Here is a 26809-nt window from a genome sequence, read left to right as displayed (position 1 = left end):
ACCAATTGTCTGCATCTTTACACGAATTACCTGGAATATCTGTAAATATCTCCCTTTCCACTCCCCCCCAACAAGCTCGTGACTAACTTAATTTGCAGCTGCACAAGAAAAAGGAATTTAACCTTCATGCAGGCAGCCATGTAAATACACTGCAAACAGAAAGGCCGCTGTTCTTTGTGTGCCTGCCTCGGAGGACCGACAAGGCATGCGCACGCGGCACAAAATGCTGTGCCACACACACACACACCATTGTAGAAATTAGCATCCCATCCCTGGACTTGCATTCCTTAAAAGAAAGAAAAAAAGGAAGGCTTGATGCAAGCATTGCTAGAATGTATTTCTGCATATCCCTGGAACCTAAAGGTACAACGACTTCCAGCACAGAGGTTGACTCGTTTCTAGTCTGTTCTTTATAAATGGTTGGGTTTGCATTGTCTGCACTGTACAGGGCCCAGGCCATCTGTCTGCCAGGATATACAGCACTTTAGTGTTTCATGTGGCTAGATTCGAGTCCAGCGGCACCTTAGAGACCAAGAAGATTTTCGAGGTAGAAGCTTCTGAGAGTCAAAGCTCTCCTCATCGGATATTCTCGTTCCCAGTCCTGTCTCCAAAATCAGCTGCTCTCAGCCATGGTGGAGAATGCATGAATGCAGAACAGCAGGGATGCAGGCGATCAATTCGTTCTCCAAAGCAGCCATCTCCAACACGCTCTACCCCATCTTTCAGTGTCCCCCCATGCCATCTCATACCTGCCACCATTTTAAAAAACAACAACAACAACGGGCTTCTCTACCACCCCTCAAGTCATCTGCTCTGCAGATCTCCTAATATGGTTCAATGCAAGGATGGAAAACCATTTTCGGTACCTAAGGGCTGGCAGTAAATTCCTAGGCACGCGAGCTGTTTTTCTTTTCTTTTTTGGTCCTTGGCACCCTTTCCATTCAAAACATCCCTGGAGAGCACCAGGGCATTCCCACCTCCACGGCCCCCTATTTCCCACCACAAATAAAGCTGTACACTCCTCGGTGACTGCCCCTGGTTGTGAATTGCACCCCCTACACACACTAGTTTGGAAAGTGGAACTGGAGCTGCAAGGATCCATTTCTCCTACCTAGCACAGGCGCCCCAAAGCCTGCCCACCCGTTCTCTCTCCTCTGCCCTGGTAAATCACTCATCCCAGGTCTATCCCTTCTGCCACGCCCCACGTTTATCTCCAGCAGTGTTATCAAGCCCAGGTGTTCCTGTGCTTGCAGGGCGGGGTCTCAGGAAGAGTCAGGGCCATCAGAACAAAGTTTGGCGCAGAGGGCAGGGACCCTGTCTTCTTGACATGCTTGAACTGTCTTTGGCTGGAAGTACTGGGCAGGGGTGTAGGCCTAACTGTTGCATGCATCAAGGAGGAGGAGGAAAAAGAAGAAGAGTTGGTTTTTATATGCCAACTTTCTCTACCGCTTAAGAAGCAAACCAGCTTACAAACACCTTCCCCTCCCCACAACAGACACACTGTGAGGAAGGTGGGGCTGAGAGAGCTGTGACTAGTCCAAGGTCACCCAGCTGGCTTCATGTGGAGGAGTGGGGAAACCAACCCAATTCACCAGATGTGTGAAGGAGTGGGGAATCAAACTTAGTTCCCCATATCAGAGTCCACCGCTCCAAACCACTGCTCTTAACCACTACACTACGCTGGCTCTCCAAACAGGATGGAAGAGTTCCAAAAAAAGGGCAAGAGAGCAGCAACCTGCCCCCCCATCCATATCTCAGGCATCCCACCCTACTCCTCTTCCTCCGACCCACACAATGATATTCCCACACCATGCACCCCCCAGCCTTCATCCAGCCCAGCTGCCCAGATAGAAAGAGGAGCCTTGTGAAATCTTCAAGACCAATGGCATTTTATCCCAGCAGAAGCTTTTGTGGATTAGAATCTGCTTCATCAGATGCAATAAGCGGATCTTTGCCGTTCAGATGTTTTATGTAGGAGGCTACAGGAAAAACACGACATGAAATGCAAGTAGTACAGGGAGAAATAAAATCACACAAAATTCAAATCAAGGAAATCACACAGACCATTCACTAGTTTCGCTAGCCTAAACACCTACAGCTGGTGGGGAGGCCCCAAGTTTTTTATTAAGATAGCAAACACCTGTATTGAGTCATAAATCCCAAGTTGATATCCAAAGGTGGGGGGGGGATGAAATCCGCATGATATAAATAAGACATGGTAAAGGTAGGCAGTTATTGCTCCATTTTGACTGCTGAAATTCTTGAACTCATGCTATATTGTGACATCCTGAACTGTGCCTAAGGGATGCAGTTACCTTTTGTCAACCCTTGCTGAGGAAAGTTACAAAGAAAAATATAACAAGGCATTAAAGAAAAAGAAGGAAGTCTCTCAACGAATCCCGGTTTAACTGCTTTGCACTGGAATTTCCCTTTATTTTGCTTCAAACACTGATAGGCCAGTCTTTCTCACCAGACATGGATTATCAGAATTAAAAACCCCATATTTAAAAAAAATACCCAAGGGGGGATTTCAAGACATCCAAGCCATAAGAACAGCCAAGCAAAAAATACCCCTTATCAATAATTTATGGGTTCTTTGACTGGAGGTAACGCCCCCTCCCCATTTTGCATGTGATAACACCTGCACCCCCATCTCTATTTCACCCATTTGTCATGGAGACCATCCTCTCTTTCTCCATCCCCTACTACTAGAGTTGCCAACTCTGGGTTGGGAAATTACTGGATATTTCAGGGAGGGCAGAGCCTGGTGAGGAATGTGATGCCATAGAGGCCCCCACCTCCAAAGCAGCCATTTCCTCTGGGGGAATTGACCTCTGTTATCTGGAGACTGGCTGAAATTCCAGATCTCCAGGCCCCACCAGGAGGCTGGCAACCCTACAGCCAACCCCAATGCTGGTACACACAGCCTCTAATGCTTGCAGTCTAGAACAAAGTTCTAGACTCTTCCTACACACTTGACACTGAGAGACACTGTCCTTCAGTGTTACTCCTTTGAAGATGCCTGCCACAGCAGCTGGCGAAACGTCAGGAAAGAAAATACCAAGACCACGGTCACACAGCCCGGATAACCTACAAGAACCAATAGAACAAAGTTTCTTAAACTGTTGGTCGCGACCCCATATGGGGGTCGCATAAGTGAATGTGGGGGTCGTGAAAAATTTGGCAACAGTACAAATTTCTTTATGATCTATTATCAGTAAATGTGTGATTTGTATACCTATTTTATATAGCTATATACCCAGGGTTGCGTAAAAATTTCTTAGGCAAAAAGCGGTCGTGAGTGGAAAAAGTTTAAGAAGTCCAGGTCTAGAATAAGAATGACAGGTAGGGCTGCCGGCTCTGTGTTGGGATGTTCCTGGAGATTTATTTGGATTTCTACCCCACCCTCCCCGGGCTCAGAGCAGCTCCCAGACCAAATTTTGGAAGTGGAGCCTGAGGAGGGCGGGGCTTGGGGGAAGGGAGGGACCCCAGTGGGGTATAATGCCATAGGGTCCACCTTCCAAGGTGATAAGAGAGGGGACCGCAGCAAAACGGAGACGAAAAGCAACGAATGGTGCAAAGGAATGACATTTAATCGGTAAAGCACCCCTACGCGTTTTGCACGAGCTTCTCCAGGGGGATACGTTTGAGCAGAGAAAGACCCCCCCTGGAGAAGCTCGTGCGAAACGCGTAGGGGTGCTTTACCGATTAAATGTCATTCCTTTGCACCATTTTATCAAATGTCATTCCTTTGCACCGTTTTATCAAATGTCATTCCTTTGCACCGTTTTATCAAATGTCATTCCTTTGCACCATTTTATCAAATGTCATTCCTTTGCACCATTTTATCAAATGTCATTCCTTTGCACCATTTTATCAAATGTCATTCCTTTGCACCATTTTATCAAATGTCATTCTTTTGCACCATTTTATCAAATGTCATTCTTTTGCACCATTTAAATTTTTATTCCTTCGCATTCGTTGCTTTTTCGTCTCCCCCCCCCCCTTCCAAGGCGGCCGTCTCCTCCAGGGCAACTGATCTCTTGTCTCCTGGAGGCCAGCTGCGATCCCGGGAGAACTCCAGGCCCCACCTGGAGATTGGCAACCCTACCCACCGCCTCCGCGGCTTTCAAAGCCGCCGCCGCCACCCCCCATCCTGGCTTCCACCCCTCCCCCCCCCCGACGGGCCCAGCTCCCCCAATGACCCCTCTGCAGTCCTCCTCCTCCACCCCCACCTGCCCCGCCCCGCCCCCCGGTCCCTCACCTGGCGCTGGGGCGAGCCTTGGAGCGCCCCCTCCGTGCCGGGGTGGGCGGCAGGGGGTTCCGCGGGGGGAGCAGCGCCATCGCCCCTCCAGTCCCGCCGCCCGGCCAAGGAGCCGCTCCCTCCGCCTCGCCTCGGCCCCTTCCAGGCGCGACTGAGGGGAAAGGGAGCCGCGGGGCAGGCCGGGAAGGAGGGGAGACCGTACCACCTACGCGCAGGCTGGAGGGGGGGGAGAAGGCGAAAGGCGCCAAAGGCAAGGATTCCATCTCCCCCCCCCCATTCTCCTTTAGCAACATATTTCTTCGTCTCTCTCTCCCTCTGTCATCCACCCTCCTTTTCTGTGTCCCGCCAATCAAAGGGGGCCTTTCCCGGCTTCGTCTCCTCTCCCCTTCCCCCCCTCTTGCGGTCTGTCATAATGGTACAGCCCGGCAGTCCCAGCTGTTCCATCAAGGGGGAGGAGGGGAGGGAGCAAGGGCTGCAGGGAACGCCCCTTAGCAACCGGCGCCTAGGCGACGGGCCCGACGGACGCGGGGCGGCCAGGCCGCCCTTAGCAACCGCCCTTCGCGGGGGGGGGCAGGATTGCGCCCGATCCACGCGCAGCACACACACACCCTCCCCGCGCAAAATTTGGGACCCCCACTTAGGATCCCCACCCCCACCCCGTCCACTGAGGACGTTTTTCTATGCAAGGGGTTTAAGGGGTCAGGGGAGGGGCCATGGCTCAGTGGCAGAGCCTCTGCTTGGCATGCAGAAGGTCCCAGGTTCAATCCCTGGCATCTCCAGTTAAAGGGACCAGGCAAGCAGGTGATGGGAAAGACCTCCGCCTGAGACCCTGGAGAGCCGCTGCTTGTCTGAGTAGACAATACTGACTTGGATGGACCAAGGGTCTGATTCAGGATAAGGCAGCTTCATGTGTTTAATATACCAAGGCTGTGAATGTTGCTCCTGGTGAGAGCATCAAATGTTCAAGAAGGGCTTGTGCATCAATAAAGGCATTCTACAGCAAGACATTATTTAAGTTCCAATAGTTATTTTGAACTTTGCTGTGGTTCAGAAAAAACTAGGTTAGCCTTTATGAGCTACAAAATAATAGTTTCTGTGGCTTCAGCAACAGCATACTGGGTATGCATTTTCATTAGTGGGCTTCATTTTGATACTTTAATCTGAAACCCTCCACTTTCATAGGGAGGAAAGGGCCGTGGCTCCGTGGTAGAGCCTCTGCTTGGCATGCAGAAGGTCCCAGGTTCAATCCCCGGCATCTCCAGTTAAAGGGACCAGGCAAGTAGGTGATGGGAAAGATCTCGGCCTGAGACCCTGGAGAGCCGCTGCCTGTCTGAGTAGACAGTACTGACTTTGATGGACCCAAGGGTCTGGTTCAGTAGAAGGCAGCTTCATACAAAGGGCTGTGGCTGGGTCAGACTAAAGGCCCATTAAGTCCAGCCGTCTGTTCACACAGCGGCCAACTGTAATGCCCAGATATAAGGGCTGGTAGAGAACACTATGTATTCATGCGCACACACATGGAAGCGTTGGGAAGTTGGCACCCGGGAGCCATGAACCAACCAATCATGCTCTCTGTGCCTGGTACGGCCTCTCGCCAGTAGAGAGCTCTGAATTATGTTCGTCTTCAGGAGTGTGGTTTCTGGTTACCGAGCTCACAAGATCAGGCGCTCACTAAGTGACGCCTTCGGCCGATATCTATGGCTGTGCTAATTAGAGCGAAGTAGACGCTGAATGTGCATTGGTGCTTATGTGTATCCATCTGCTTGTCAGCAGCCATGGGCCTGCCCCATGCGAATGCATAAATGATACTGACTTTCCTTTGTTTCTCGGGTGAGTAACTCTGCATCTTATTTGTGGGTTATTTCACCCCCAGGGTCTCTGTTTAGCTAAATAAAGAACTGTTGCTCTTTGGTTCTTGCAGGTTATCCGGGCTGTGTGACCGTGGTCTTGGTATTTTCTTTCCTGACGTTTCGCCAGCAGCTGTGGCAGGCATCTTCAGAGGAGTAACAGAGGAGAGACACTGTCCTTCAGTGAACCCTGACCGTGAAAGCCTTCGACAACTGTTGCTCTTTTTAACCTCCTCCTAGTTGTCTTCATTGAACTCTATAAGACAACCAGGGCTCTTCACAACCAGGGACTTCTAGGAAGCCACAAACAAGACGGTGCAGCAGCAGCATCCTGCCTGTGTTCCACAGCACCTAAGATAATAGCCATGGCTCCTCTGATCCTGGAGAGAATAGGGATGCATCATGACCAGAATCCATTTGGACTAGTAGCCGTGGATAGCCCTCTCCTCCATGATCCTGTCCACTCCCCTCTTAAAGCCTTCCAAGTTGGCAGCCATCACCATAGATCGTCCCCATGCTAGCTTGCATGAACAACATGGGAGACTCGGCAACTATGCAGAGTCTATGAATGGCAACGCAGGTACAGAGTGTTTGATGTGCAAATCCACCTAGCAAGAGATGGCAGTGGATACTGCCCAGTTTGATTCCCCACCCCCCACCCCGAGTCAGGGAAGGGGTGTCATCATTAGGCAGAGACCTGAGAAAGCTGCAGGGGTTTCTGACTTCCCAACAACCCCGGGAATGGGGCTTGCAGGTCTGTTCCACCACACCTGTAAAATACATAGAAGCAGAGGCAGCCCAAGCTGCTTCCAGGTTATACTCTCAAGTAATGTAAGGCCAGGTGCCTGCGCATCATTCTTATGAGGAGCACTTACGTCCCACCCTTCCATCTGAAAATGGATCTTCGGGCAAGTTGTAATTTTTTTAAAAACCCAACAACATAAAAGCACAGTCATTACAGAAAATGAACACCGGCTAATAGCACCCTCTAATTTCCCAGTCATAATTTTAAAAAGTTACCACATCATTAAAATGCACATTGTAACCAGTGTCATAGCAGTTAATAGTCCATAAAACACAGTTTGAGTAACACGCGGGACTGCTCCAGACACAAAAGGGATCAGTCTTGAGGAAACACCGGAGTGTGATAAGGGTAGGACCAAGCAGATGTCCTTGGGTCATCATTCTTGGGAGTTTGGCACTGCTGCCTAGGCAACAGTGCCTCTGCACTTGGGATGGATGAGGCATGAGGAAAGGGACCTCTGATGATGACCAATGCCCAGGCAGGTCTACTTGGGAGAAGGCAATCCTTGCATTCCTGCAATCATGGCTAGGGTTGGGAAACTCCTGTAGATGTACTGGTGCCTTTGGCTCCAAGTAGTGTAGTGGTTAAGAGCAGTGGTTTGGAGTGGTGGACTCTTATCTGGAGAACCGGGTTCGATTCTCCACTCCTCCAAATGAGTGGCGGAGGCTAATCTGGTGAACCGGGTTGGTTTCTCCACTCCTGCACATGAAGTCAGCTGGGTGACCTTGGGCTAGTCACACACTCTTAGAGCTCTCTCAGCCCCACAGGGTGTCTGTTATGGGGAGGGGGAGGGAAGGAGATTGTAAACTGGTTTGATTCTTCCTAAAGTGGTAGAGAAAGTCGGCATATAAAAACCGACTCTTCTTCTTCTTCTAGATTTGGAAGTGGAGCCTGTGGATGGCGGGTTTGGGGAGGGACCTCAGCAGGGTATAATGCCATAGAGTCCACCCTCCAGCGCAGCCATTTTCTCCAGGGGAACTGATCTTGATCGCCTAGAGATTAGTTGTAATAACAAAAGATCTCCAGCTGCCACCTGGAGGTTGGCAACCCTAGATGGATCATCCTTGGAATTTTTTTTTTTTTTTAAACAAAGCATTGGCCATTTTATTTTGGAAATGTGTTTAACGGGAATTGAGCTGCCAGAGTTTTGTGAGGCTTTTTGAAGGTGATTTTTGCTGAATTATCAGTTCATTTTAATGGAACGAATTATGAGCCACAAAAGGGAATATAAATATTTTCATCAATACGGCATTTCATTTTTTCCCTAGGTGAGCTCCAGTGCCTTTGAAGTCAACCTCTCCAAAGTTAAAGAGGTAAGGCCTTCTCCCAAAACGTCATTCTCCCCCCTTCCAAAAAAAGCTCTGGCTGCATAATTTCCAGCTGGGAGAACTCCAGACCCCACCTGGAGGTTGGCAACCCTAAGCAGCCAGTCAAAGTTGGATGGGCATGTTAGAAGCATTCTTTTTTGGAACAGGCATCCCAGTGTCCCCTTCAGAGCAGACTGGTTTGGAAGAGAAGTCAAGAACATTGCAAGAACGATGATAAAGAAACCCACTCTCCTGTAATTATACAGTATTCCTGCTGCTTCCTGACCTAGTTCTCCTCTGACCCGCCTCTGCCAAATCTGGGTTAAGCACACATTCTCGCTGCTGTGCCATTGACCTTGAGAAGCTGCTGAGAAGACAGCCGAGCCTCAGACACGTGGAGCTCAGCCTTGGCCTCCGAGCGGAGGAAAAATTGGCTGTGGCAAAGGGAGATTTGGCTCTCCACAGCTTATGCCCTGGAACTCTTTTGTGTGTGTGTGTGTGTTGTGTGTTAAGCACCATCAAGTTGCTTCCGACTCTGGCAACCCTATGAATCAGCGTCCTCCAAAATGTCCTATCTTTGACAGCCTTTCTCAGGTCTTGCAAATTGAGGGCTGTGGCTCCTCTATTGAGTCAATCCATCTCTTATTGGGTCTTCCTCTTTTGTTTTTTTTTTGACTGGCTTAATACTGCCTTAAAAGGAACTCTATGGCACAGAGTGGTAAGCTGCAGTACTGCAGTCCAAGCTCTGCTCACGACCTGAGTTCGATCCCAATGGAAGTTGGTTTCAGGTAGCCGGCTCAAGGTCGACTCAGCCTTCCATCCTTCCGAGGTCGGTGAAATGAGTTCCCAGCTTGCTGGGGGTAAAGGGAAGATGACTGGGGAAGGCACTGGCAAACCACCCCGTAAACAAAGTCTGCATAGTAAACGTTGGGATTTGACGTCACCCCATGGTTCAGGAATGACCCAGTGCTTGCACAGGGGACCTTTACCTTTTTTTTAATACTGGTATTCTTTTATTTATTAATATTCCCCCGCCTTCTTTACTAAGTTATTGTTTCTACTTTATATAATCAAAATAAAACACCAATTTATTCTGAAATTCTTCCATCTTTCTGCCATTCACCAAGTTGGATAGTTTCGCCATCACTGCCTATTCTGCCATTTTATCTTGCCATTTTCCAAGTTCTGGAGTTTCTTCTTGTTTCCAAGTTGTTGCCAGTACTAGTCTCGCTGCTGGAATCATATAGCTGAACAGGTCTCTGTGATTCTTATCTATCTTTTCCGGCATTATTCCCAATGTCCTGGAACTCTTGTCGGTCTCGAAGGTGCCCCGACAACAAAGTGTGGGGAAAAATGAACCCTAAAAACGACAGAATTAAGTACCCAAAAAATCAACACCCAAGGCCACAGGTTATACAGTATAAAGGTTATATCAATACAAAATATGTATATATTTATTGCAGGCTAAAATCAAAAGCCCCGTGGCACAGAGTGTTAAGCTGCAGTACTGCAGTCAAAAGCTCTGCTCACGACCTGAGTTCGATCCCAACAGAAGTCGGTTTCAGGTAGCCGGCTCAAGGCTGACTCAGCCTTCCATCCTTCCGAGGTCGGTGAAATGAGTACCCAGCTTGCTGGGGGTAAAGGGAAGATGACTGGGGAAGGCACTGGCAAACCACCCTGCAAACAAAGTTTGCCTTGGAAACGTCGGGATGTGACGTCACCCCATGGGTCAGGAATGACTCGGTGCTTGCACAGGGGACCTTTACCTTTTTAAAATCAATAAAGTATGTAAGGCCCTGCAACAGAAGAAGAAGAAGAGTTGGTTTTTATATGCCAACTTTTTCTACCACTTAAGGAAGAATCAAACCGGCCTACAATCAACTTCCCCTCCCCATGACAGACACCCTGTGAGGTAGGTGGGGCTGAGAGAACTGTGACTAGCCCAAGGTCACCCAGCTGGCTTTGTGTGTAGGAGCAGGGAAACAAATCCAGTTCACCAGATTAGCCTCCACCACTCATGTAGAGGAGTGGGGAATCAAACCCAGTTCTCCAAGTCAGAGTCCACCGCTGCAAATCACCACTTTTAACCACTACATCACGCTAGCCTACCAAACCAGCATGTTCATATAAACATGCAACACAAATAGGTATAAAAATCACAAAATTAGACTTTGACCAGACCAAACACATTTCGGCCAAATGGCCTTCTTCAGTGGTCAAAACAATCACTGTTCCAGACTACAAATGTCCATAACGTTCTAAAAATCTTTACGACAGTAGATACGTTGTGTAACAATTAATAGATATATCACTGCAAGACTATCTCATCTGTTTGAAGCTTCCATACAAATGGGAAACTAATCCCTGTGTGTGTTTCCCTCTTAAATGAGATGTTCTATGTCAGCCATAAATAAAATTGTCAAAATCTCCTAGTCATAAAGATGACTCAAAGTCTGGAGTAGTTATAAAGTATTAAGGTCTCTAAGGTGTGCCTGGACTCGAATCTCACTGTCATTTTCTGTCTTGTTTCATAAAAAGTCTCCGTCACACCTTCAGATAAGTGGGAGGAGGAGCCGTGACTTCGGCAGACCGCTCCATCCAGCTGACATTCCTGCCTGCAAACGTCACAGGCCTGGCTTGGCCGCTGTCCAGGAGACTGTACCTGTTAGACGTCCACACCTGCAGTTCTGAGATCTTGCACGATCTTAGCCTCTCAGCCAGTAAAAATAGCATCCGAAAGGCAGGTTCGCCGATTTCAATTTCCTAGGGTGGGTTTGATTTTGTTTAAGTATGAATTAAAACATTTATATCCCACCTTTCCTCGTGGTTCAAGGGTGGCATACAATAATAGTTAAAAAACATTTTCAGTTGGGAAAAAAATTAGCAAACCCCAACTCGCTCCCCCCATTCAAACTCCCTCAAACGTCCTGGCAGGCCTTGCGAGTTGTGACATCTCCTGAAGCTCTCCAAGAAAAGGGCCCCCTCCCCTCTTCAGGGAGCCTGTTCCGCAGAACTGGAGCCATGATGGAAAAGGCCCTGGTTCTGTTTAGTAGCAGATGGGCCGCCTAGGGTTACCAGATCCCTTTTCAACATATTCGGAGGTAGTTTGCCATTGCCTGCCTCTGCATCACGACCCTGGTATTCCTTGGCGGTCTCCCATCCAAATCCCAGCCAGTGTCAGGGCCTGTAGTAGCTCTTTAACAGTCAACACCAGCACTGTGAATTGTTGTAAGGAGAATTGCAACAGGAAATATGAACACTTGAAAGTGCTATGCTGATGAAGTGAAGGAGGTCCAGTAAAAAGAACCACTCCACATGGTGGGATTTCTTAGTCCCCTAAACAAAAATAGAAATGACTCTTTTAACAAGAGGGATTGATGGAGAAAACACCCTGAGAGGTCAAAAACTTGACTCCCCAACCTAGAGTTGCCAACTACCAGTTGGGAAATTCCTGGAGATTTGGCGGTGTAGCCTAGGGATGGGAGGAGTTGGAGATGGGAGGCTATTCAGGGGGTATAATGACATAGATTCCACCCTCCAAAGTAGCCCTTTTCTTCAGTGGAATTGATCTTTGTAATCTGGTAATCAGTTGTAATTCTGGGAGATCTCCGGGCCCCACCTGGAGGTTGGCAACCCTACTTGTCTGGCCTGCTTGACTTTCACTTTAGATTGCTTATTTCTGCCTGAATAGAGAGCCCTGATTACATTCCTGTTTTTCTTTAGTGTGAATGTCTTTTACTCACTATTCAATGTTTTATCCGCCAATTATAAATTCAGCCAGAGGCAAAGGAAAAGTGTTTTTTTAAACTTCCGTGACAGGTGAAAGACTATCAAACCTTTCATAGACACACCACTGATATCTGGTTGCTCGGATTAAACAAATTCCTTGACGGATTAGCATTGGGTTAGATTTCTGTTGCTGCATTTCCCTCCCCACTCCCCCTGGCACGGAAACATGCTCCATAATCACGTGTGGCTGCATTCCAATAAAACATTTAGGGCTTTAAAACTGAGCCGTGCGTCTTTGCCACAAAGGCTGTTTATGAAGGCTGTTTTCAGGTGTCAGAGCCGTGGGGACCTGCTGGGAGATGCGTGGAGGAACTACCTTCTCTCCCATCAGTCACGGGCCAATTTGTCAGACTACGGGTTGTTCTCAACACTGAATAACCACGCAATTAGCGGAAACAATCGGCCCTGGAAATCTATTTGCTGGGCTGTAGGGAATGGCAGTAATTCTGCGTAAGTGCTGATAAACAACAGAGGGTTATTGTGTGCAAGGACTGCAGAATGGACTCTTTGGGGAAGAAGCAGAAGAAGCAGAAGCAGAAGAGTTGGTTTTTATATGCCGACTTTCTCTACCACTTAAGGGAGACTCAAACTGACTTACAATCACCTTCCCTTCCCCTCCCCACAACAGACACTCTGTAAGGTAGGTGGGACTGAGAGCTCTAAGAGAGCTGTGACTAGCCCAAGGTCACCCAGTTAGCTTTGTGTGTAGGAGAGGGAAAACCAACCCAGTTCACCAGATTAGCCTCCGCTGCTCATGTGGAGGAGTGGGGAATCAAACCTGGTTCTTCAGATCAGATTCCACCGCTTAACTGTAAGGTACTTATTTACCACCCTCCTCCAAATGATACCGGCAAGAACCAGGGAAATTTTTAGAGGGCCTGTGCAGACAGCAAAAGGTTATAATAAAGACTGTTGTCTAGTTGTCTGAGGTTCTCCCTATCATAGTTTTCTGAATTCAAGACCACCAAGCTGCCTCTCTTGTCAGCTGGCTGAAAAGTTAAGCTTTCATCTGCTGCCCAATTTTCCAGAATTTGAAATTGATCAATGGTTAGATTACTGGAGTTCTTGATGTGGCCAGATTTGTGGTTTTCTAATTTTTCAATGTCCTTCAACACAAGGGGTTGGAAGGTAAGTATAAAGTGGCTGCAATTCTTGGGGATGTATGTGGATTTAGGTCTAAATTTATGGATGGTAGAAGAGGAAATTTCTGAATGTTGAAACTGTTCTTTAAGTTTAAGGATTCTGAAAACTTAAAGAGATCAATACGAGTCTGGAATCTGGAATAATTGGGAGTAAGCACAAAGCCAATGTCTAAATTAAGTACTTAAATTTCAGAAGGAGAAAACTATCTAGAGGATAAGTTGATTACAAGATCTTTTTCTTCTCTACAGTTCTCACACCTGTCCTATGACATCAGAAGAATTTTGCTTTGTCATTGGCACCTGGTTCAAAATATGCCAGGATGCCATCTCCCGCCTATCTTAGGCATGAGAAAAACAAAATCCATTAGGGATCTTCTAATTAAAACGGACATGCATAAGGAACGTGAACAAATCAACATCACAGGACACCACAAATGTGGATCCTGTTCCATGTGTCCTTTCAGCTTGCCCATCAAAAAAGTGAGCTCATCCTCATCAAATTTCACCTACACTCTTAAACAATTTAGCAACTGTGGGTCAGCCATGGTGGTCTACGCTGTGGTTTTTTCTTGTCGGTTGATGTACATAGGTTGCATATCCCGCCAAGTGAGATTAAGAATTGGTGAACACCGTGCCCGCATTTGGGCACACACACAAGAAGCTCCCCTGGTGCAACACTACATCACTCATCGCCACACAGATACAGACCTGTAACCAAGACACTGAAAGACTGGACAATTCTACCAACTATTTTGTCAGATTGCACAGAGAAGCCATTGAAATTCATAAACAAAATTATTTGACTAGCTCACTCCACATATGAGCCAACCATTGGACAATTCAACTCTTTCAGCCTCAATGGAACTACCACACACACCGTTCTAGAAGGAAGGAATGCGTAACTAAACAATTGGTGCACAAAAGGCAATTCCCTGGGTGAGACAGAATTCTATGATATTAATTCTAGGAATGATAAATGTTGATTTTTAATACTGACAGCATTCTGCTTGATATATGTTTTTTACAGCATGATGATCACTTACCAGCTATACACGACTCAGTCTGGGTTCAATGATTGCTGGTCCCTATTAATTATGGAATGAGCTGATGAAGCTTTTCGAAACATGCAAGACTGGTCACCCGTCCTCCTTGTTATCTCCTAATTGTTTATATTTGGACCTTATGACTTGTGTATTTCTTTGTTCTTACAATTCAACATTGCCAAGACAGTAACCCTGCCCTGGACTTTTACCTACGGGTATTCTACATGACTTTGGGGCACGCTTTGAAATTGTACTGCTGCCTTTGTTTTTTCCTTTGTCTATGCCTGACTGTTACAGTATTGTTTGTAGTAACATTGCTTGTTAAATTGTGTATTGCAGCAGGTTTGGTTTGCCACGGCATGAAGTTAATGCCTCTCAGTAAAAAAAAAAAAATTGAACTTCTAGCATTGCTTATCAGTTACATGTGAGCCTCAACAGGGGCAGTCGGCCACCACTGCTGCGGATCATGTGCAGTATGTCACTTCTCCTTACCAGTTAAAAGCGTTACTCAGGAGGATACCGGTTTTAAATTTGATTTGCGTCATTTCACTAACTGTAATTCTGTGAACGTAATTTACGTTTTAATTTGCCCATGCAAATTAATTTATGTCGGTAAGACATCACGCCCCCTAAAATTGAGAATTGGGGAACACCGCTCATGAATCAGAAATCACTTGACTGATGCGCCCATCGTAGAACATGGGATTCAGTTTAAACACTCTGAGGATGATCTTAATTTTTTTGCGGTTTGGCAAGTTTTGCCTAAAAAATTCCAAAGGACGAATACTGACAAGATTTTATGTCAGCAGGAAACCCGTTTTGTACAACTGTTTGATTGTGTAACCCCTAAAGGATTAAATGTGATGAATGACCTTACCTCTTTTCTGTAATTATACAAGCTGCACCTGGAATCTTAACACACCTTAAACTATACTGAGATAGCTTTAAATGCCTTTACTATTCCAATTTCTTTTGACTGTGAACAAAATAGAATCTTTGTTGGGTCCTACCTCACAAGTCACTGTGATAAAACTGATTATTGTATATGAGCAAGTGAGTATGAAAGTTTAACTCTACTGCAAATAACCCATAAACTTTATTATAATTTAATGTTAACTAAATAATTATGATTATAAAACTGTATATATGTATACATTTTTATGGTGATGGCGTTTATAATGAACAGCCTAGCATTCTGAGGAATCAATATAAGACCCAGACGCTATACTCTGCTGAATAAGGCTTCCGTGAATTATTGGGGTGGCTGATGAAGATTGTGAAACAGGCATTTACCGGCATCCTGTACCACTACCAAATGGATTATAGCCTCTGATACTTATCTGAGAAAAGATTACTATGTATACGCCTTTTCTATACACATGTTTCTATGTGTAATAAATGTTACATTATGTATTGAATGTTGTACACTTACCTGTGTTTATTATATTTGTTGTTTTCATATGTGTTATATATATGAATTTAATATTATAACACATAAAATTATTTACTTATACGTCTATAGCCTACAACTGTGTTTTTGAATACAATTATACTGTACAGTTGATATTACGATTTTGAGTACCTGGTGGTTGGCAACCCTAGGTCAGAGAGATAAGGCACGTTCCTCTCACACCCCAGTATTAGGGTTTCCAGGTCCCTTCTGGCTACCAGTAGGGGACTGGGGGGTAGGGCAGCCAGAAACAGGTTGGAAAACTCCTGGAGATTTGGGGATAGAGCCTGGGGAGGGCAGGGACCTCAGTGGGTTGCAATGCCACAGAGTCCACCCTCCAAAGCATCCATTTTCTCCAGGGGAACTGATCTTTCTAGTCAGGAGATGGGCCTGTCTTTGCTGGGGAGGGTGGGATATACATTTAATAAAATAAATACATAATTCTGGGGGGATCCCCAGGTCCCACCTGGAGGCTGGCATCCCTACCCAATTTTCCCATATCAACTCTCCTTAGGATTGCACTGTAAGTCAAATACAGGGTTGGGGGAGGGCCAAGGTGGGTTCTGAGCTGCTCTGGAGAAAGGGAGGCCTATAAATACCTTAAATAAATAAATAAGGTGGGACCTATTGAATGACCATCTGCGTGCTTTTTGTTCCAAGTCAGTCCTGCCATAAACCACCCCTGGAATATTATAGAAAGCAATTTAAACCCTATTGATTCCAATTGACTTTTTACTGTGCTCACTAAATTCTGGAAGTCAAAAAGACTTTATTAACTACATTAACTCCCCAGAGAAAGGCAGGGTATTTTAATAAATGCACAAACAAAACCTTTTCATTATTAATCCTTTTTAACTTCCTGAATTTGATGTATTGGTAGTTTAAAACTTGATGTGTGGGCTCTGTTTTTATTATTAACATTATGTTTTATTGATGGCCATTCTAAGCATCAAGTGATCTCTCTTTAGAAGGCTGGTCACGAAGAGTTGGACGACTAAAATCTAGGCATCGATGGAGCCACATCAGTAGGGTTGCCAACCTCCAGGTACTAGATGGAGATCTCCTGCTATTACAACTGATCTCCAGCTGACAGAGATCAGTTCACCTGGAGAAAATGGCCGCTTTGGCCATTGGACTCTATGGCATTGAAGATTAAAGGATCTCTTTTGTGGTTCTAAATAAAATTAATTCTGTTCGACAATCGTGGAACAGAATAGCTTATCAGTCAAATGGCTCTATCGGAAGCCTTGTGGGCTTTAACCTTTATGGGAAATCAACAACCCAGGCCCCAGAGAACAAAAAACGCCCTGAATTGCCTTCTTAAAGAACTCTCCCGCTTTTAAAAGCAAGCATTCATTCTGACAGTTGTTATATTTAAGTATTGCCCTCTTTATCACCTCTCTTTCCCCCTCCATTTTAGGCTGCTAATTTTGCCTTTGTGATCAATGACAAGATAATTTCTGCAGCTGTGCCATTCAGCCAATTCCAAAGGAACCCCCGCCCCCATTCAGATGGTAATCAGATATTTGGAGCCAAATCTTCCTTGGAGTAACGCAAATGGATTTTGCATTCTCCACACAAGGAACTTCACTATTTCAATGATGCATTCAAAATTCATTGTTCTGCAAGAGACAAAGGTTTTATTTCTATGATTTAAGGGGCACAGAAATCTCTGTTTCCCTGTACAAAGCATAACGTTCAAAATAGAACGGCAGTCAAGGGGATTATCTTTTCCCGAAGCAGAGGGTTAGTCAGGAAAACGGATAAGATAAGGCATGAAATATAACCGTATTGTTCATGGAGAGAGAGAGAAAGCACGCTAGGAGAAATTATATATTGATTGTTCCCATTTGAGTTAATGCCAAAACTGCTAAGCAGAGACAACCATTTTAGAGGAATCAGACAAGATGATAAGTGGAAATTTTGTCTGGATCTGGGGAATGTATAAAAAAAGGAAAAGAAAATAAGGACTGCAAGCAAAGATTCTGTTTTTCATGATAATGAGTGCTTTACAAGGAACACAAAAGATTTCCCATCTCTGTTGCATTAAAACATCACAAGCGGCAGCTTTCAGGAAAAAACAGAGATCAGGACTGAGACTGCTGCTGTTTAGATTTTTGGATTGCTCTCTGCTAAAAGGCATAGAATACATCATCAATATTCAGTTCTCAGTGTGGCTAGATCTGTGGATACTTAAATCCAGGGATGGGAGCCACGAACAGACAAGACAGATCTTTCTACAAGCTTGGGAGAAGTCCCAGGTTTGCAGAAAAATTTGACATCTAGAAACATTGGGAGGGGCTAACCCCTCCAATAATAGAAGTAGTGCTTGTGCCTTTAAGAAAGGAGATCCCAGTGGCTATTGTTGGGATTGATACCAGTGCCCTACACAAGCACAAAAGCAAGGCCAGGGATGGGGAGAGAGGAAAATAGGACCTCCCCCATTAATTGTTACTAGGTTTGCCAGCCTCCAGGTGGTGGTTGGAGATCTCCTGCTAATTACAACGTATCTCCAAATTACAAAGAAAAGGGCTGCTTTGCAGGGTAGACCCTGGCATTATACCCCGCTGAGGTCCCTCTACCCCCAAATCTCCAGGAATTTCCCAACTCAGCATTGGCAAACCTAGAGGAATGGCAAGTGGGCAGAATGGCAGCTGAGTAGTTGGTGGCAGGCAGAATGCTGCCCCCTTAGGGTTGCCAACCTCCAGGTGGTGGCTGGAGATCCCCCACTATTACAACTGATGTCCAGGCGGCAGAGATTAGTTCCCCTGGAGAAAATGGCTGCTTTGGCAATTGGACTCCCCTCTCCGAACCCCGCCGTCCTCAGGCTCCACCCCCAAAGTGGTAGTCAAATAAACAGTTGTGGCATTGCTTAACTTACACACTTTACAAAGGATTGATATGATATACGTATATTCAATTCCATATATGTTATCTCAGCCCTTTCAATAAGGCTTTTTTAACCGCTTGGTAGTATATGGAATTGAATATACGTATATCATATCAAGGAAACAACCACGCTATCTGTAAAATTGTTAAAAACCGTTTATTGAAATTGTGAAATTGACACTGCAAAACCGAGTTAAAATTGTGACATTAACACAGTAAAATTGGGTTACATAGAGCATAAATATCTGTTTTTTTTCTTTTATACTGAACAATACTTTGCAATCCTTTGTAAAGTGTATAAGTTGAGCAATGCCACAACTGTTTATCTGACAGCCTCCAGGCGGTGGCTGGAGATCTCCCACTATTACAACTGATCTCCAGGCAATAGAAATTAGTTCCCCTGGGGAAAATGGCCACTTTGGCCATTGGACTCCCCTCTCCGAACCCCGCCCCAAAATCTCCAGGCATTTCCCAACCTGGAGCTGGCAACCCTATTTGCCAGAGCCCCTCTGCTCCGGGACATTTCTCTTCTGAAGGATGTTGGTTGTTCTGTAAGCACAAAGAGGCAGCAGAAGCAAAGGAAGAGGACAGAGTTTGGACTGCCAACTGGGGGGGGGGGGAAACACTACTTTCTATTTTCCGCCAAAAAGGTACCCAAATCCAAGCCAACTGAAATGGGACACTGGGGAGCCCAGCTGAGAGGTGAAGGCAAGGCTACCTAGGAGGGGGAACAAGCTACGGGGGCAGTGTTATGCAGTGGTTAGAGTGTCAGACTAGGAGCTGGGAGAACCAGGTTCGCATCCCCACTCTGTTATGCGCAGCTGGTGACCATGGGCCAGTCGCACCCTTTCAGCCTAACCTACCTCACAGGGTTGTTGTGAGGGTAAAATGGAGAACTGTGTAAACGGCTTTGGGTGCCCACTGGAGAGAAAGGTGAGTTATAAATGAAGCAACTAAATGAAGAAATGTTCTGGGGAGCCCATGGGGCTGAGCAAGTGACAAAAGTTGCTTTCATATCATGTTTAGATCCAGTGTGGTGCAGTGGTTAGAGTGTTGAGAAAGGAACTAGGTGACCTGGGTTCAAATTCCTATACAGCCATAAGTATATACCCTATACCTTTGCTGGGTGACCTTGGCCCAATCACACACTCTCAACCTACCCTACCTCACAGGGTTGTTGTGGTGATAAAATGGAGGTGGGGAGAAGCCAGTTTGGCTTCTTAATGGGGAGAAAGATGGGGTATAAATGAAGTAAATAAATAAATGTTTAGGCCGGGTCAAGGGGCGGCAGGGGGGCCGGGTATGGCAAATCTTGGTCCAAGGGTCTGTGGATGATCTCAGTACAGTCGGGACCCCACAGTAGGGTTGCCAGGTCCCTCTTCGCCACTGGCGGGAGGTTTTGGGGGCGGTGCCTGAGGAGGGTGGGGCTTGGGGAGGGGAGGGACTTCAATGCCATAGAGTCCAATTGCCAAAGTGGCCATTTTCTCCAGGGGGACTGATCCCTGTCGCCTGGAGATCATTTGTAATAGCAGGAGATCTCCAGCCACCACCTGAAGGTTGGCAACCATAACCCACAGTGACTTAACAACATTCTCTTCTCCATTTTATTATCACAACCACCCTGTGAGGTAGATTGGGCTGAGAGAGAATGACTGGCCCCAGGTCAGCCAGCAAGCTTCCCTAGCACAGTGGGGATTTGAAACCGGGTCTCCCAGATCCCGACCTAACCATTGCAACATATGTCCTCCTGAACCACTCCATGATAGGGCAGCCTTATTGCCTTTATAAAAAATACCCTCCTGGACAATTCTGTTTCACACCGTTTGTGGAGATAGATCACGATGGGAAGCCGTGTTAGTCTGTCTGTAGCAGTAGAAAAGAACAAGAGCCCAGTAGCACCTTAAAGACTAACAAAATTTCTAGCAGGAGATGAGCTTTCAGGAGCCCCAGTTCACTTCTTCAGTTTGTGGAATTTATTGGGGAAACATCAAGGGGAAAGCGTGGTCCCTTGCCTCTGCGCTGTGGAGGTGCTGGAGGAGAGTTTTACAGATACCGTGGACCAAAAAGCCAAATCAGTGGGTTGTAGATCAAATCAAGCCTGAACTCTCCCTAGAAGCTAAAATGACCGAACTGAGGCTGTCATACTTTGGTTCCATAGAAGACGAGAGTGGAAGGCAGCAGGAAAAGAGGAAAACCCAACAAGAGATGGATTGACGCTAAAGGAAGCCACAGCCCTCAGTTTGCAAGATCTGAGCAAGGCTGTTAATAAGAGAACGTTTTGGAGGATATTGATTCATAGGATTGCCATGAGTCAGAAGCGACACATAACACACACGTCCTCTCAGCATCTGAGAAAATAGCTTGACGGAGCAGCACCATCTAGTGTTGGGGCTTGCCATAAATGACTTCATTGCCCGTAATCCACACGCAGAGATCAGATCAGGCCCGAATGCTCCCTGGAAGCTAAAATGACCAAACGGAGGCTATTGTACTTTGGTCACGTTATGAGAAGCCAAGAATCATTGGAAAAGACAATAATGCTAGGAAAAAGTGGAAGGCATCAGGAAAAGACGAAGACCCAACATGAGATGGATTAACTTGATAAAGGAAGCCATGGCTAGGTGTCAGACTCCAGGACCTCGTTGCATCTCAGGAATAATAAACTTCGCTCCAGACATTGCAGAGAGTTTTTAAAAGTTTTATTAAGAAAGCAAACGAGTTCAGTGGTCTATACAACTTAAGGTTAGAATGGCGACGGAGATTTTACAGATCAGCTTTATAGGATGCACACACATAATGGCTTTGAAATGCAAAAGATCAGAGTTCTCTCCAACTTCAAGAGAGAGAGGGTTCTGGCAAAATCACACCTTGAGATCAGAGTAGATTTACAATAGGAAGGCTACTTTGAAATGGAGACATCGGAGCCTCTGGCCATAGCATCTCTCTCCCAAACTGAAGAGACTTTCCCACGGGACCAAAAGGTGTGTGTGGGGGAAACACGGAGCTTGCTATCCGGGGCTCGACTGCATGCCCTCACTGACACTAGGGTTGCCAGGTCTTTGCCACCAGTGGGAGGTTTTGGGAGCAGAGCCTGAGGAGGGTGGGGTTTGGGGAGGGACTTAAATGGCTTAGAGTCCAATTGCCAAAGTGGCCATTTTCTCCAGGTGAACTGATCTCTATCAGCTGGAGATCAGTTGTAATAGTGAGAGATCTCCAGCTAGTACCTGGAGGTTGGCAACCCTAATTATATCCCATTAAGGTCTTTCCCTTCCCCAAACCCTGCTCTCCCCAGGCTCCACTCCCAAATCTCCAGGAATTTCCCTGTCTATATCCATGACAAATAAGGTTGCCCAACCTCCAGGTGGGGCTTGAGGTTCTCCTAGAATTCCAAATGATCTCCAAATGATCAGTTCCCCTGGAGAAAACGGCTGCTTTGGAGGGTGGACCCTATAGCATTATATCTAGCGTTGCCAGGTCCCTCTTCACCTCCGGCGGGAGGTTTTAGGGGCAGAGCCTGAGGAGGGCAGGGTTTGGGGAGGGGAGGACTTCAATGCCATAGAGTTCAATGGTCAAAGCTGCAGTTTTCTCCAGGTGAACTGATCTCTATCGGCTGGAGATCAGTTGTAATAGTGAGTTATCTCCAGCTAGTCCCTGGAGGTTGGCAACCTTAATTATATCCCATTAAGGTCCTTCCCCTCCCCAAACCCTGCCCTCCCCAGGCTCCACTCCCAAATCTCCAGGAATTTCCCAACCCAGAGTTGGCAACCCTAGATTTTGCTAGTTTGGAAGCCATTTTAAGATGTATATTAATGCAGAGTATCCGATGCTTCTTTCCTCAGATGCAAGCTGGTTATCTGCTGGGGTTCTTTCGTCCCACATATTCACAGCCCCTTGTCAGAATCATCGGGACGGTCCCGGTGCCGCGGTCCAGGAAGCTCGATCTCCTTAGCAGCCCCCCAGGCGTTGGCTGACAAAGCGCAGGCCTGGCTCTGACAGTCTAGCTGGTCTTTTTAATGAGGCAATCTGTCTTGGGTTCATTGGAGCGCTTGGTAATTAACGCTGTTGGCACGCCACCTGTGTGGCTGTCGCGCAACCCGCTCTCTGACGCGGCAGGCCCAGAACTGTGTGGCTTTGTGAGCGGGGCAGGTTTTTATTTTTTATATCCTGCCTTTCCTTGTGGTCCACAGAATCACGGAGCTGGAAGGGACCTCCAAGGTCATCTAGTCCAACCCTCTGCACTATGCAGGAAATTCATAACAACCTCCCCCCCCCCACCCCGAGTGACCCTTACTCCATGCCCAGATAGGGTTGCCAGGTCCCTCTTCACTACCGGCGGGAGGTTTTGGGGGCGGGGTTTGGGGAGGGGAGGGACTTCAATGCCATAGAGTCCAATTGCCAAAGAACTGATCACCTACATCACCTACTGCCTGATCCTCACAAATCACGCTAGTGAAACCACACTAGTATCAGTCTCTTTGAATGGACGGCTATGTGATGGTTTTGGCTTGAGTTGAAGATCATGACCGAAGAAACCTCAGTGAAAAGGGATTTGTACCGGAAATCTTTCTCGTCATTTGCTTCAACTTCTGTTGCACGCTCCAATATCCAATTGTGAATTATTGAACTGATATAGAAGAACCCATTGGGCTACTAGTCTGCGTGTTTATGCACCTTGCCATCGGATTTCATTTACCGTATATACTCATGTATAAGCCGAGTTTTTCAGCCCAAAAAAAGGGCTGAGAAAGCCCAACTCGGCTTATACGCGGGTCAATAAGGTACTTAGAAAGGGGGGGACTTACCACCGCCGCCTGCCCGTGCGCCTTCCCTGCGGCCTGGGAGCGGCCCGCGGGGCTTCCTGCACGCAGGGAGGGGGCCACCGCCTGCCTGCGCTCCTGGAGCCTGGTCAGGTAAGCCTGCGGGGGGGGGGGGTGAGGGAGTGCATTTCCCACCCTCAGCTTATACGCAGGTGCCTAATTTTTCCCCATTTTGGGGGTGAAATTAAGCACTTTGGCTTATACTCGTGTCGGCTTATACCTGAGTATATACAGTATGTATCGTCAGACTTACATTGTAAAGATGCATTAGCTGTTGCAATTTGATTTATGAAACTGCTTGGATTCTTGAAGAGCATATGGATATTTAAATATATAGTGTACTTCTTTTGGGTTTAGATAAAAATACGATACACAATTGTGGTTTGAGATATTATTCATTTATTGTCATATATATATTGCTTGTGTAGCTTCCATTTAGTCATCAGTGCTATTTTTTTGACCACCTGGAGCTTGGCAACCGTAGGCCAGCGGTCTGCTTTTGTGCAAGGAAGCTTTATAGGTATCCCTCAGTTTGTATTGGGCCCCTGAAAAATGCTGCTCAGCCAAGGGACTGCGTCTTAGTGGTAGAACATCTGCTTGGTGTGCAGAAGGTGGCAGGTTCAATCCTTGGCGTCTCCAGTCAAAAGGATCAGGTAGCAGGTGATAGGATCTTGTCAGACCCTGGAAAGCTGCTGCCAGTCAGAGGAGACTGATCTTGATAGACCAAGGATCTACCTTGCAATAAGGCAGTTTCATGCATTCATTACCTAGAGGAGCTGTGTGGCTCAGTGGCAGAGCATCTGCTTGGCGTGCAGAAAGCCCCAGTTAATCCTCAGCATCTCCAGTCAAAAGGATCAGGTAGCCGGTGATAGGAAAGATTGCCACGTGAGACTCTGGAAACCTGCTGCCAGTTAGGGGAGATGGATCTTGATAGACCTTAGGGTTTACCTTGGGATAAGGCAGCCTCATGTTTCAGCTCTGGCTCGCAGAGAGCACGGAAAGGCATTTTCCGTCGCTGCTCAACACTCAGGCGCAAACTGGTGCAAACAGATCCTTAAAACCAAACACAATAGTAATGACTTACTCAGCACCCTGAAAGCAGATGGGGATTGACAACATACCAAGCCAAGCACATAAACCAGTCATCACACACACACACACACATATAAATACACCAGTTTTGTGTTCTGAGGCCAGGGTTGCCAATCTCCAGGTGGGGCCTGGGGATCTCCTGGAACTACAACTGATCTCCAGATTATACTGATCAGTTTCCAGGAGAAAACGGCTGCTGTGGAGGGTGGGCTGTATATGATTATACCCCATTGAGGTCCCTCCCTTCTTCAAACCTCACACTCCCTAGGCTCCAACCCCAAATTTCTAGAATTTCCCTATCTGGAGTTGGCAACCCAGTATAGGACCTTTTGAGCCTTTTATGTAGGGATGTTTCCTGTGGTCACCCCACCGACTGCTTCAGGGCTTCCTTTTGAGTATGCACGCGTTTTGTGGCCGTCAGAGGTCGCCTCGCTCTCCCCCCTCATTTTGCCTGCATTTTCAAGATTCTGGCCAAAGCAGCATCTGGAAAATGCAGACAAAACATGCGGGGAGAGCCGACCTCTGATGGGTGGAAAAGGCATGCATAAACAAAGGGAAGCCCCAAAGCAGTCGGTGGGGTGACCGCGGGTAAACGTCCCTGCATTAGGGTTGCCAGATCTCTCTTCGCCACCAACAGTAGGTTTTTGGGATGGAGCCTAAGGAGGGCGAGGTTTGGGGAGGGGCTTCAATGCCATAGAGTCCAATAGCCAAAGCGGCCATTTTCTCCAGGGGAACTGATCTTTATCGGCTGGAGATCGGTTGTAATAGCAGGCGATCTCCAGCTAGCAGCTGGAGGTTGGCAACCCTACCCTGCATAAAAGGCCATGGTCTAAATTTGGACAGAAGGGGAGACAGCAGGGGGTGGGTTGGAGGGGTGAGAGAGAGAAAAATGCAAAGTCCTTTTAGTCAACCAGACTCTTGTTTTCCTGCGGTCTCCCTCGCCCCGGGATAGGTAGCATCACAGAGTGTGAGGTCAAAGGGAAGAATGCCGCAAAGCCGCCGACTCCGCGTCATTTCATTGACTTCGGTGGGTCAACCACAAATAGTGCTTCCCGGATTGATTGAGAATTCCAGCCTGAGGCTCTCCATTACTATGGCAACTGGAGGTGAGGGTTGAGGAGGATGAGGACAGGCGTGTACCTTGGCTTGCTCAGCCTCATTCAGGGGGATGATGCGATGCTTACTCTTCTTCCCTCCCCTTCCATGCCCCCCCCCCAGAAGGATTTTGGAATCAGGATGGGCTAGTTTGTAGAGGCCAGAAAAGACATATGCCCTGCAGAGCGATGGTTGATTTGGCTCCGGGTTTGGGTTCAACTCAGGCAGGGATGGCATGGATGAAGAAAAGCTGAGTCATGGGACACAGGTGCTGGGAAGGGGGCGTGGCTCAGTGGTAGAGCATCAGCTTGGAGTGCAAAAGGCGCCAGGTTCAATCTCCGGCATCTCCAGGTAAAATGGACCAGGCAGTAAGTGATGTGAAAAATCTCTGCCTGAGACCCTGGAGAGCCGCTGCCGGTCTGAGTAGACAATACTGACTTTGATGGACCAAGGGTCTGATTCAATAGGGGAGGAGCCGTAGCTCAATGGTAGAGCATCTGCTTGGCTTGCAGAAGGTTCCAGGTTCAATCCCTGGCATCTCCAGTTAAAGGGACTAGGCAAGCAGGTGATGTGAAAGACCCCTGCCTGAGACCCTGGAGAGCCGCTGCCAGTCTGAGTAGACAATACTGACTTTGATGGACCGAGGGTCTGATTCAATAGGGGCCGTGGCTCAGTGATAGAGCATCTGCTTGGCATGCAGAAGGTCCCCAGTTCAATCCCTGGCATCTCCAGTTAAAGGCACCAGGCAAGTAGGTGATGTGAAAGACCCCTGCCTGAGACCCTGGAGAGCCGCTGCCGGTCTGAGTAGACAATACTGACTTTGATGGACCGAGGGTCTGATTCAGTAGAAGGCAGCTTCATGTGCTCATGTGAGGTGGAAGGATCAGCTGAGCTTCACCCACTCCGCCCTCCATCCTTTCCCAGAATCGTTGCAGAAGGAGGACCCAAGGTCACCCACAATCGCTCACAGGGCCGTGGTTTGCCTTTGCTTAGCTACATGAAGCAGGGGTGGCAGTGCAGAAAGCCACTGCCTCTGATTGGCTGGAGTGCTCCAATGTCACAGAAGGTTCTCTGGCTGTTGACTTGGCTGTTGACTTTGGTGCAGATGCCGGAAAGAGTTCGGGCAGGAGATTAGAGATTGGGAGAAGTCTGTGTTTAGGGAATGGAACCAATGCTGGGTTAGGAACAGGACTAGGGTTGCCAACCTCCAGGTACTAGCTGGAGATCTCCTGCTATTACAACTGATCTCCAGCCGATAGAGATCAGTTC

At 47.1% G+C, this 26809-nt stretch overlaps 1 protein-coding gene across 1 annotated transcript in view; it reads right to left on the bottom strand.

The window, feature by feature from the left end:
- DNAAF9 (dynein axonemal assembly factor 9) overlaps window positions 1-4344 on the bottom strand; it is an 87204-nt gene extending 82860 nt beyond the window's left edge. The window contains exon 1 of the mRNA XM_056855770.1: window positions 4265-4344. Within this exon, the coding sequence (XP_056711748.1) occupies window positions 4265-4344 (80 nt within the window). The remainder of the gene's footprint in view (window positions 1-4264) is intronic.
- Window positions 4345-26809: the final 22465 nt, after the last annotated feature.

This window comes from Euleptes europaea, chromosome 9, assembly GCF_029931775.1.
Source record: "Euleptes europaea isolate rEulEur1 chromosome 9, rEulEur1.hap1, whole genome shotgun sequence".
NCBI lineage: Eukaryota > Metazoa > Chordata > Lepidosauria > Squamata > Sphaerodactylidae > Euleptes > Euleptes europaea.
This window is presented reverse-complemented; position numbering and strand designations above follow the sequence as displayed.